At 40.9% G+C, this 11477-nt stretch overlaps 2 protein-coding genes across 2 annotated transcripts; one reads left to right on the forward strand and one right to left on the reverse strand.

The window, feature by feature from the left end:
- Positions 1-226: 226 nt before the first annotated feature.
- On the reverse strand, positions 227-2383 carry ppil1 (peptidylprolyl isomerase (cyclophilin)-like 1). Its single transcript, XM_086199496.1, has 4 exons — positions 2189-2383; positions 1706-1860; positions 836-904; positions 227-493 (listed from the first exon to the last, which is right to left on the reverse strand). Exons 1-4 carry the CDS (start codon positions 2242-2244, stop codon positions 273-275), a joined length of 501 nt encoding a protein of 166 aa, XP_086055622.1. The 5' UTR covers positions 2245-2383; the 3' UTR covers positions 227-272.
- Positions 2384-3074: 691 nt separating this feature from the next.
- Positions 3075-10905, forward strand: eno1b (enolase 1b, (alpha)). Its single transcript, XM_086199497.1, has 12 exons — positions 3075-3225; positions 5007-5102; positions 5224-5319; positions 7135-7193; positions 7298-7367; positions 7895-8028; positions 8110-8332; positions 8650-8847; positions 9445-9646; positions 9750-9858; positions 10074-10132; positions 10558-10905. The coding sequence occupies exons 2-12, from the start codon at positions 5018-5020 to the stop codon at positions 10625-10627; spliced, it is 1305 nt and encodes a 434-aa protein (XP_086055623.1). The 5' UTR covers positions 3075-3225; positions 5007-5017; the 3' UTR covers positions 10628-10905.
- The last annotated feature ends 572 nt before the right edge of the window (positions 10906-11477 follow it).

Consider the following 11477-nt stretch of genomic DNA (forward strand, 5'->3'; position numbering starts at 1 on the left):
GACAGGTCACCAGTTCATCTCAGGGCCAACACATAGAGACAGACAACCATTCACACTCACAGTCACACCTACGGTCAATTTAGAGTATCAATCAGCCTTGTCCTCTCTTGATGTCTTTGGACTGTGGGAGGAAGCTGGAGTACCTTCTTGCTGTGAGGCGACAGTGCTAACCACTGCACCACCGTGCCGCCTCATTACACTATTTTAAAATCTCAAATTGCAGACATTGAAACATTTAGGAAACGTTTATTTAAAAAAAAGAAAGCACTCTATTAAATGGGTAAAATAGCTCTGAGGATCTTTATATCGTCAACGGGCCGATCTTGACTGCTGGTCTCCACCATCCCGATCCGGTTCAGCACTTCGATCCCCTGATAGACTCTTCCAAAAATACTGTGCTTCCCGTCCAACCACTGAGTGGGTCCGAGGGTGAGGAAGAACTGGCTTCCATTTGTGTCTGGGCCTGCATTGGCCATTGCTAGAATCCCAGCACCTTCCAGACGTACAAATAAAGAAATTATAAATGACTGGAGCTGCCAACACCAAAAGGCCCCTCAACAAAACCAACCCAAACATTAAAACAGAGGAATTCCCCCATTCAGATGAGCATATGCAGGGTCATAGTTTGATATTTTATCTGTAAAAATATGAACACATTTCTAAATAATATTGGCAGATTCGAGTGATCGTAAAAAGTTTGATCTGATGAGCAACATTCTGGTATCGCTATCATTTCTACAATAAGATGAAGCACTCAGCACTGCAAAAACATAGCAAGTCAATCAAGAGGTGTGGAGGTCTGTCTGTGCCCAGATACATTAAGTCACACAATTACCTGTGAATTTCAGTTCAGGGTTCAGTTCATCTTCAAACTGTTTCCCAAATATAGAGGCACCACCTCGGCCTGTAGGGAAAATGAATAAATCAAAAATATGAGTTAACTCTGACGTGAGGAACCACAACCGAAGAATACCAAATAAACCAGGAACATTTCATTCTTTCTATGAAGCCACTGAATGGCTGGGTGGCCTGTGTGAATGAAAGGAACTTTTCAATGTTATGTTACGTTACATTTTCAATCTTTGACATTAAGCAAGAGTTCTTATTCCAGATCGAAATCACATGAAAAAGAAATCCTGATAATAACACAACTTGAGCAGCACCAAATATGAAATAAAAGATCATACATGACACGTATGGCCACCAAGAGGTTGATGGGACCAGATTTAGGGGTTGAGGCTAAGACTCTGAACAGACACCTTCTCTGACTATTCTGTTATAGTTAGCTGTATTAGGAGTGGCCAGTTTACAAGGACAAGTACAGCTGAATTTGTACACCTTCCTTTGCTGAGGAACAACAACCTCTGTTGATACCAAGTGGTAAAAAACAGGTCATTGGCACATTCTAATCTGTTGATTTAATAATTAGAGTTCGACATTATTGTGACAGCAGCTTGACATCTTTAATAAAATAACAACATTTCAAATGTTTTTGCTGAACACAAATTCTAGGATCTGTAGTATTTTAACCACACTTGCAGTTACAACCGGAATCTAAGAGTTTCACCAAATAAACGGCGACGGAAATCTCAACACATTCAGGTCATACTGTATATTCTGATTAAAACGTCCTTGTTAAGAACGGGAAAATTATGAACCTACACTATCAGTAAGTCCATAAATGTGGGGATTTAAATGAACCGACCTGTCCCAGTAGGGTCTCCACCCTGCACCATGAAATCCTTTATTATTCTGTGGAACTTGGTATTGTTGTAGTAGCCTCTTCTGGCCAGCTCGGCGAAGTTCTTACAGGTCTTGGGTGCATGCCTCCAGTACAGCTCCATCACCACCGTCCCCATCCTGCGGTGGGACAGTCAACACACGTCTCACTCAAGCGCAGTTAGCAGTTAGGGGGGCATAAACCTCTGCTACTGGACATCTAAGGGAGGCTCGTCAACACATCCAAACGAAACCAGCATGATGACAAAAAAACAAGGCAGCATCTGTCCGTATGCAGACTGCGAATTAAAAAAAAAAATCAGCAGCACTTCAAAGGGCTTCTGAATAGTATCCTAATCCAAATTCGGTGGTAATATTTATATTGGCACCAACAGCTAGCAACACATAGCACCACAACTTTCCTGAAAGCTAACTCAGTTAGTATTTGGTCGCTTCATGAAACACTTACGTCGTCTCTAGGGCAACTGTGGCCGGCTGCCACGTATCCGGAGGTATCCCTGACATTATATTTCAAATGTGTAGCGCCTCGTCCAATCTGAACACGTCTTTTTTGATAAAAAAGCGGATAAACTTAAGTCTGGCACGTTCATTCAAATCATTCACAGGGGAATTTTCTTCTTCTATGGTGGCTAACTGCCGCTCATTTCCTCTGCATGTTGGAGGATTACAATACCGATTTACTGCCCTCTATTGGACAGAAAGTAGTAAAGCGCTGTTGAAGGCGTTTTTTTGGACGTATGAAAACTCTTTCTTTTAAATAGTCACAACGAAAAACCCTACCTCAAACCCTGAATAATAAAAATTTCAAAACGAAAACTTAAACTGACGGAAACACAATATCTTCTCATCGATGTAATCTAAAGTCAATTTTTATTCAGTTCAACAGAGTTCTGCGGGGTTTATATTTGTGACATTATCATTATGTGAATATATCCTACTTTGCCACTGCCTTGACTGTCTTTTTTAAGCTTTCAATGCAACATGCCAGTAGCGCCATTTGTTCCCCTCTATCAAAGGCAACTGTGATATATCTACTTGGTTAGCAAGTTAGATTGTAGTCGAGTAGATATAAAGAAGGCTGGAGAAATCTAGACCCACTTTGAAGTAAAAATGCAACAAATTAGGTAATGTCGTTGTTTCACAGTGGGTTCTCTCCGGGTACCCCGGCTTCCTCCCACAGTCCAAATGAGGACTAGGCTAATTGAATACTCCAAATTGACGGGCATAGCTGAGTGTGAATGGTTGTCCGTCTATATATGTTGGCCCTGCGATTCATCTCCTGTAGTTCAGTCTACAAACAAAGGGGGCAGCAGCACAAACGGAGAACGACGGCAGCGCGCAATGCACGGAAGTAAAAGAAGAAGGTCTTCTTTTCGCCTCGAGCTGGGTGTGTCCGAACCCACTTGCCGTGGATCTGAAGTGAACTGCGCTCCTGTTCGCGTCAGTGTTTCCCATTCACCGAGGTTGTTTCAGCGTGGACGTGAGGTAAGTAGCGCGTGTGTGGACGAACCCGACTTAATTTTCCCCCACCGAGTGATCCGCGTCCAGTCAGTGTCAGCTAATGTGATGCTAACCTCGGTTAATATAATGCCACTGCTATTATCAGCCTTCGCGATGTTTAATAACTCAAGTCCTTCATATTTCTATATTTATATGAATTAGATAGTTTCTTTTCCCCCCATACTATTTGCGCCGTGTCCGCATAAAATAGTTATTACCCCCAAATCTATTGAAATGTAGTCGCTTCACTGAAATACAGTGATTTTTTTTTTTTACATTTTTTTATTTTTTACAATTGAAATCAATGTCTTTGCCTCCCAGGATAAATCAAATTAACATTCATTTTCAACATGTGAAGATAGTGAGTTTATATTGTGACTTATAGTTGACTAGTTTGCCCCGGTGATTCTTATCTTTTGATATGAAAACCTTTACATTTATATTTTTTAATATTTTTTTATTTCATTTTCCTTTATAAAAAGTAGTTGGATAAATTACCTATTTTTTATTTCTCCATTCATGTGTAATACAACCTTTTTATTTTTTGCATCTAAATCACAAATATTACAATTCAGCCCAGAATATCAATGAAATTAATACAAATTTCAGTCATTCCTACAGGAGAGTGTATTAGAGCAGGTTTGAGAGGGAGACTCGTGTTGAGAAGTGAAACCACGTGCCTTAAACCTGCATTCTTTCCAATGGCCAACAGGGGGGGGGGGGGGGGTTAGCAACTCATCAGGTTGTTAAAAGACGTCAGCTGATGTAGAACTCTTTGAGAACGGGGTTTACTTCTTACTTGATTGTTATCCATAGTGTTCTTAATGCGTCCCACAGCATCATGTTATTAAAGTACAACTCCCCCTAGGGTAACATTGACATTAAAAAACACAAGCATCTGCTTTGAGGAGGTGCTTGACAGTCTGTGTGACTGCAGGCTGTATCAGGACAGAGCTACGTGCAGGTCGTCTCCAGCATCTGTACTGATTTAGCTTAAATCCATTTGAGTGCGAAAGCTGGACGAATGGACCAAAGGTCTGTAAATTCAAGGGGGAGGGGGGAGCAAGAAATTCCATGGATGTGTGAGAAACTAGCAGGAGTCACTGGAGTATTATTTTGATCTTTTTATATATCTATATTTTTTGAACTTCTGGATTTTCTTAGCGCAGCAGTCTGCATTGAGGGATTACTCGTGTTTTTGGTTGAAACAGGAGATTGTGTGTCTTTTATGTTCCTGTGACTGGTGTACTGTTGCTCTTTGTTTTGGTTTGTGAGCTTGCTCAATTATCTGGTGAGCAGTTTTTATGGAATATCGTAGCATTGTAGCTCAAAGCTGTGACCTTTGTTACTGAAACTCTGTGGTTATCGAGGTACTGTCACTGTGCTTCAATTCAAATTATTTTACATTTCCAGCAAAACAGGTGAGTCGTAATGGACAGGTTAACCTTGCTTTGACAGATGCAGCAATTTCTGCATCTGAACCACCATGTGATTAATCAGATGAGAGGGCTAATCCAATTAGGAGAGTAGCATGCTGGTTCGTGCGCCTAAGCTTTCAGCTAGGTCAGGATATTTTTGTGAGTAAGCCTCAAGGAGGAGAAGAGTTGCAGCAGACATACTGTAGTTCAGTTCCAGTAGTTTTACATAGCTTTGAGTTTAATTCAGTAGTATACTTCTATCTCAGACCAGAGCTGGTACATGTTGCAGCACGTGTTTGTTAAAGGAACAGCTAAATAACACATTTTAAATTCTGCATCTCGCCACAGAGTTCTGCACCATGTCCATTCTCAAGATTCACGCCCGAGAGATCTTTGACTCCCGTGGAAATCCGACTGTGGAGGTGGACCTCTACACTGGCAGAGGTAAAAACCAGAGTATTTACACTTCTCCCATGTGTCTCAGCAGCAAATGAATTTCACTTCCTGTGTCATTCTTATGTCAACACTCTTTTGTCCTCTTCCTGCCCTCATGTCCATTTCTCAGGCTTGTTCAGAGCAGCTGTACCGAGCGGTGCATCCACTGGCATCTATGAAGCCTTGGAGCTCAGGGACAATGACAAGAGTCGCTTCCTGGGCAAAGGTTTGTGCGCGATTTTGTTTTTTCCTTCATTATGGTCAGATGTTGTTGTGGTTCTTCCTCTTCAATACAACCGGACACAGTCTGTCAATGTAGCTACAGCGTAAGATTATTGAGGTATTCAGGTTAGCAGCGGTTGATTTTTTTTTTTTTGCCCATTTCATTTCCTTCCCTCCTCCAAAATTCAGTATATGCAGTTGTGTAACTCTTCAGAAGCAATCAGGTGATTTCAGTCTGTCCAGTAGTCCAGACAACACACAGAATCTACACTGGCGTACATTGATCCTTCTATTTTTGTATTACTTTCCATTTACGATTTGAATTGATACCAAATTATTGTTATTTTATTATAGATAATAACCGGATCCAGTTCTGATGACACTGTATAACCTTAGAAGAGATATGCGCTCTCTGAGTGCCCTCCAGTTTTATTTTACAACTAGAAGCTAGCGCTCGCTCTCTCTCTCACTCTCTCTCTCACTCTCTCTCTCACTCTCACTCTCTCTCACACTCTCTCACTCTCTCTCTCACACTCTCTCACTCTCTCTCTCACACTCTCTCTCTCTCTGTCTCACTCTCCCTCTCTCTCAACGGGGTTGTGAAAATTGGTTGTGGATAATGTTCAAGTACTTTCTTAAAAAAAGGAACTGTTTTGGATGAAATAAAAAGATCAGCTAAATGTCATAAAGGCCTCCACAGCAGAGGCTGATTCACATTGAAAAGAAATTCATTCTCAAGGACGCTACTTTTTCTTGTGTTTCTGTGTCGTCTTCACTCCATCCTCTCTCCTCCTCTCTGGCAGAAGTGAAAGGGTTAGTAAGTCTCCGTGGCTCGTCTCTCTAAGTGACAGCAGATGAATTACACCGTCAGTGCTTGACGTCATCACTGCATGCGTTTGGCCTTTGGAACAGATATAATGTGCATGTTGAATTTGACAGCATGCTGTCATGCAGAATACGTGACTTGATGGGGAAAAAGTGTGGAAAAAAAAGTAAAATAAACCCTTGAACACTGACATGGGGTGATTTTCACCCACACAATTCTTGTCATGTGGTTTTCATTGTGTTGCTGCTGTCCCCCACGCTACCTTCTTTTCATTTTATGTGACATTGCATATTGGGAAATTAAAGAGGAGTACCAGTACTTCAATTTGGCAAACTGTGTTGTACTTTAATATATTTTGACAAACTATATTTTATTAGAATATTAAATCGGGTAAAACATATCTGACTTCAGTGATGGTGTTACTAATTATAATGTTAGTGTTCCAGGGTTAAAGGGGGATGTATTACGCTTTCCATATTTTATCTTGGTATATTTTCATATCAAAAATGTCCAAAGCTTCAGATAATCAGGTGAACATGTGTAACAGGAATTCCTCGGCTCTGAACACGCCATTGTTTATTCCCTCTTTAATGTCAAGCTTGTCACAGACGGTCATCTGCCCCAGGCACAACAGGCTCAATACAGGAGGACGCTGCCCCCTACAGGCTTCGTCTATCACTTTTGGGCTTAAAGAGTCAAATTTAAACAGATTGTTTCAATGGGGATTTTTTTTTTTTTTTACTGTCAATCAAAGTTACTCTTGTCGGGCCCCAGAATACAAGAAATAGCTCAAAATAAGCATAATAAATCCCCTGAAATCTATAAGTTAGTAAAACAAAACAAAAAAACAGATATCATAATTGGTTAAGTGCATGTTTTACCCGTGTCAGGTCATGTATGATGGATCTGCATGCATAATTGGTTTTATTATTTTTTTTTGTATGATTTGCTCCTTATACATTGAAGTAATAATGAGAGATTTCTCTGCTACAGGCGTCTCACAGGCTGTAGAACACATCAACTCAACGATCGCACCCGCTCTCGTCGGCCAAGTGGGTAAAATCACTCTGGTCCTGTGTTTTTGCACCAATCGACTTTTAAGTTTATTTATTGTTGCGATGTGATTCACTCTCCCTTTGACTTCCTGTCTCTGCAGGATGTGTCTGTGGTTGAGCAGGAGAAAATCGACCAGCTGATGATCGAGATGGACGGCACCGACAACAAATGTGAGTCAGGATGGAGAAGTCTTTGGGATATTTTTTTTTACCTGGAGTTCATTTGAACCAAGGTTAGGTGACCAACACAAATCCAGATGTGCAGCTTTGTCACATGTTGACCCCCCCCCCCCCATAACCCATTTCCTGCCTGAATCTGTGGGAAAATATCCCAAAAAGCCAATTAAAGAAATTTTAAAAAAAAGTGTATGTGTGTGTGTGTGTGTATGTATGTATGTATGTATGTATGTATATATATATATATATATATATATATAATGAATACTAACTAAACCCTACCAATCCCTTTGGCTTTTATGTTGTATTTTATAAATTAATGTTTTTTTTCTAAATTCATTATTATGTATATTTCTTATTTTTTATGATTTAAAAAATGTGACTTCATTTAATGTTTTTATTGTTGTCTCGTGTGATTCATGTAGAACAATTTGAATTTCATTTTATTTAGTTGATATGTGCTGTAGAAATAAAGCTGGATTGATTGATTGGTTTGCCTCTTTCTTTTTTTTTCCATTCAGCCAAATTTGGCGCCAATGCCATTCTGGGCGTATCGCTGGCCGTTTGCAAGGCTGGTGCAGCAGAGAAAGACGTCCCACTGTATCGCCATATCGCCGACCTTGCAGGAAACCCCAAGGTCATCTTACCTGTGCCGGTGAGATTTTGTTGTTGTTTTATCTTTACTCACATGCTTCATTATCATGAACTCACAGCTCTTCCTCCCCTCCCCCATCAGGCCTTCAATGTGATCAATGGCGGCTCTCACGCAGGTAACAAGCTCGCCATGCAGGAGTTCATGATCCTTCCCGTTGGTGCCAGCACCTTCAAAGACGCCATGCGCATCGGGGCCGAGGTCTACCACAATCTCAAAAATGTCATCAAGAAGAAATACGGTCAGGATGCAACCAACGTGGGTGATGAGGGGGGCTTTGCTCCGAACATCCTGGAGAACAAGGAAGGTAATTTAACCTCAGCTACACTTTAATGTGCTCGGAGACCGGAGTTGATGGTGCTGCAGTGTGGGAGGGAATTATATTAGATGATGTTTAATCAGGTTTATTTCAAGTTTAGCTGGCTAAAAAAAAAAAAAATTTTAGCCCGCTAAACTTTTTGTTCTTTGTTTAGTGATTTATCAGGATTAACTGATAATGTTGCGCTGGAGCCTGCATGCTGTTGCAACTTGTGGCCAGCAGGACCGATCTTGATAACAAATGTATGCTTCCCTGGTACTTACTGTCTTTCAAAAAAATAAATAATGCAATGTGTAACTCTGCAGCCCTGGAGTTGATAAAGGAGGCCATCTCCAAAGCAGGATACACAGATGAGGTTGTGATTGGCATGGATGTGGCGGCATCAGAATTCTACCGAGAGGGAAAATATGACCTGGACTTCAAGTCTCCTGACGATCCAAGTCGTTACATCACTCCTGACGAGTTGGCTGATCTCTACAAGAGCTTTGTTAAGGATTATCCAGGTAACCTCCTGACACTTTGTCTTGTTATTCATCATTTAGCACGAAGAGAGCAGGATACACAGTAGAGTAGTAATGTGACATAATGCACAATGTCTTTGAATAGTAAATTGTGGCTTGTGAAGTCATCATTTCTGTAGGTTTTATCTTCATGGCACAGAACGCTCTTTTTACAGTTGTGCTCATTTTTGCTCATTTAAGTGTTTGTGTAAGTGGAACTTTGATTGAAGGGTTGTGATATGATGATTAATCACAAAATGCCCGTAATGTACCACTTTGGAATAAGTAACTTGGAAGCTGCTGTTGCAAAATGTGTCAACGACAATATTAACATCCAACCACCTTTAGCTCTCGTTGTACTCAGTCTCATTCGTAACCTGTGTTCCTGCTCCTCTGTTCCTGTCTGTACTTGATCTCAGCAGTTACTTTAGTCAAAAAAAATGTCGTCACAACTGCCACCAAAGAAGTACAAAAGTGCAAGTTGTTGGAATAAAACCTTCATCACAAAAATGTATTTTAATGGAGTTATAGCTACATGTGATCACAAAAAGCTCAAAAAGGATTTCCCGGTATTTTAATAACATTTGCTGTCCTTCAAAGTGGTGTCCATCGAGGACCCCTTTGACCAGGACGACTGGGCGGCCTGGACCAACTTCACTGGAAGCACAGACATCCAGATTGTCGGAGACGATCTTACAGTGACCAACCCTAATCGCATCAGCAAGGCTGTGGAGGAGAAGGCCTGCAACTGTCTGCTGCTTAAGGTCAATCAGATTGGCACAGTTACCGAGTCGATGCGAGCGTAAGTCAACGCTGTAACACTAATGTGTGTTTGTCTGCGGGTCGTTCTCACATTAAACATGTCGTGTGCCGTGAAATGAGGTCATAGCAACATGCCCTTCCAGGTGTAAGATGGCCCAGGAGAACGGCTGGGGTGTGATGGTGAGCCATCGCTCTGGTGAAACGGAGGACACCTTCATTGCTGATTTGGTAGTGGGCCTTTGCACTGGACAGGTAAAAAAAAATCGCTATTGTGTGAGAACATAAGCTTCTCCTGCACGTTTGAATCTATAGATTTCTCATCGCTCTATATTTAGAGATGGGGATGTTCTTTGAGAAAAGCCTGAATGAAACCATGATACAATGTGTGACTCAGGCATTCTAATAGAATTGCTTTGTAGAAAGCTAAAAATACCAGCGCTTGTTATCACTGTTTCTCACACTTACAGATCAAGACGGGGGCACCCTGTCGTTCTGAGCGTTTGGCCAAATACAATCAGATTCTCAGGTGAGTCTTTTTCTCATCTTAACTGTCAATGACGCTACCTCATTCTGAAATACTCCTTACTAATGTATAGTGATGCGTTGTTATATTTGTGGATCATCCCTGTATAGATTAAGAATTTAAAGTCAAATTTGTGGCCATCTCAAAAAGTTAGCGCTCCATATTGAACTCTGTGAAGGAGTCGGGGGCAGGATATTACAGGAAAGTGGGGTTGTCCACCTGTGTTGAAAGAAACAAGGACATGAGCTTAGAATCACAATTTATTTTCAAATAACTGCCAAAGAATCACGGTTCAGGTATTGTAACAAGATAAACCTGCCTGTAAATCGGTCCTGACTTTGCTGTGCATCAGTATTTGAACAGTAACACAAGCTGCTGGTCGTAGAACGATGATCAGAAACTTACTTTGAACTTTATTTTTATTGTAGAATTGAAGAGGACCTGGGAGACGAGGCTTTTTTCGCTGGGAAAAACTTCAGACAGCCATTGATTGAATAAACTGTTGAAGCACTGAAATCGTGAACAGAAGAAATCCGACACAAATTCACATCAACACGAGTCAATAATGAGAAACGATAGTGGTTCATGTACAACAACCTGCATTCTGACTGTAATAATGGTTTAATAGATGGAACATAGTTACAGGGATCCTCTAGTGTGTTTTCTAATGTGGATTAAAATGATCAACGTGATTACAGCTTCATTAGTACTAATTCTCTGCACAAACTACTTGTTATAATCATAGTACATGGAGACACAAAATAAAACTGTTTTCCTCACAAGTTGTGTTGTGATCATTTTACTGCTTTATTCACTTCAGATCTCGTGTGAATGTTTGATGTAAATGTTTGAGTTGCCTAAACTGAGACAGATGTTATGAATTCCCCAAAATACGGAAATAATGGCAAGTATAAGGCAGGCAGCACGGTGGTGCAGTGGTCAGCACTGTCACCTCACAGCAAGAAGGTTCTGGGTTCGAGCCCCAGCTCCAGCACAGGATCTTTCTGTGTGGAGTCTGCATGTTCTCCCTGTTCCTGCGTGGGTTCTGTCAAGGTACTCCTGCTTCCTCCCACAGTCCAAAGACATCAAGGGGATGAGGTTAATTGATACTATGAAAATGATGTATATCAGTTAGTCAAGTCTGGTCTTATTTAAAATAGAGACAAATTACATTAAAAGTTGGACATTTTCCAATAGAGCAGGTCTAGAATTATACTCTTTAGTTTAAAGAGATCCAATGTTTCTCCCATAAACAAGCACAAGGCGTCAGGAGCAATAAAAAGCTGCCTTCTAACAGGTTCTATGTGGGCGGCTATTTGCCTCTAGCAGGCAGATTCAGAGACAAAGA

Source organism: Aulostomus chinensis, chromosome 3 (genome assembly GCF_037954235.1).
Source record: "Aulostomus chinensis isolate RoL2024-O1b breed Wild chromosome 3, RoL_Achi_v1.0, whole genome shotgun sequence".
Lineage (NCBI taxonomy): Eukaryota > Metazoa > Chordata > Actinopteri > Syngnathiformes > Aulostomidae > Aulostomus > Aulostomus chinensis.

Excerpts from the sequence above, each read along its gene's own strand:
- ppil1 (XM_086199496.1), bottom strand. The coding sequence starts at position 2,244 with ATGTCAGGGATACCTCCGGATACGTGGCAGCCGGCCACAGTTGCCCTA. Across the intron at positions 905-1,705 it reads TGGAGACCCTACTGGGACAG|GCCGAGGTGGTGCCTCTATA; the intron begins GTCGGTTCATTT and ends TTTTCCCTACAG. Across the intron at positions 494-835 it reads CCCTGAACTGAAATTCACAG|GTGCTGGGATTCTAGCAATG; the intron begins GTAATTGTGTGA and ends TACGTCTGGAAG.
- eno1b (XM_086199497.1), top strand. The coding sequence starts at position 5,018 with ATGTCCATTCTCAAGATTCACGCCCGAGAGATCTTTGACTCCCGTGGA. Across the intron at positions 8,333-8,649 it reads CATCCTGGAGAACAAGGAAG|CCCTGGAGTTGATAAAGGAG; the intron begins GTAATTTAACCT and ends GTAACTCTGCAG. Across the intron at positions 10,133-10,557 it reads AAATACAATCAGATTCTCAG|AATTGAAGAGGACCTGGGAG; the intron begins GTGAGTCTTTTT and ends TTTTTATTGTAG.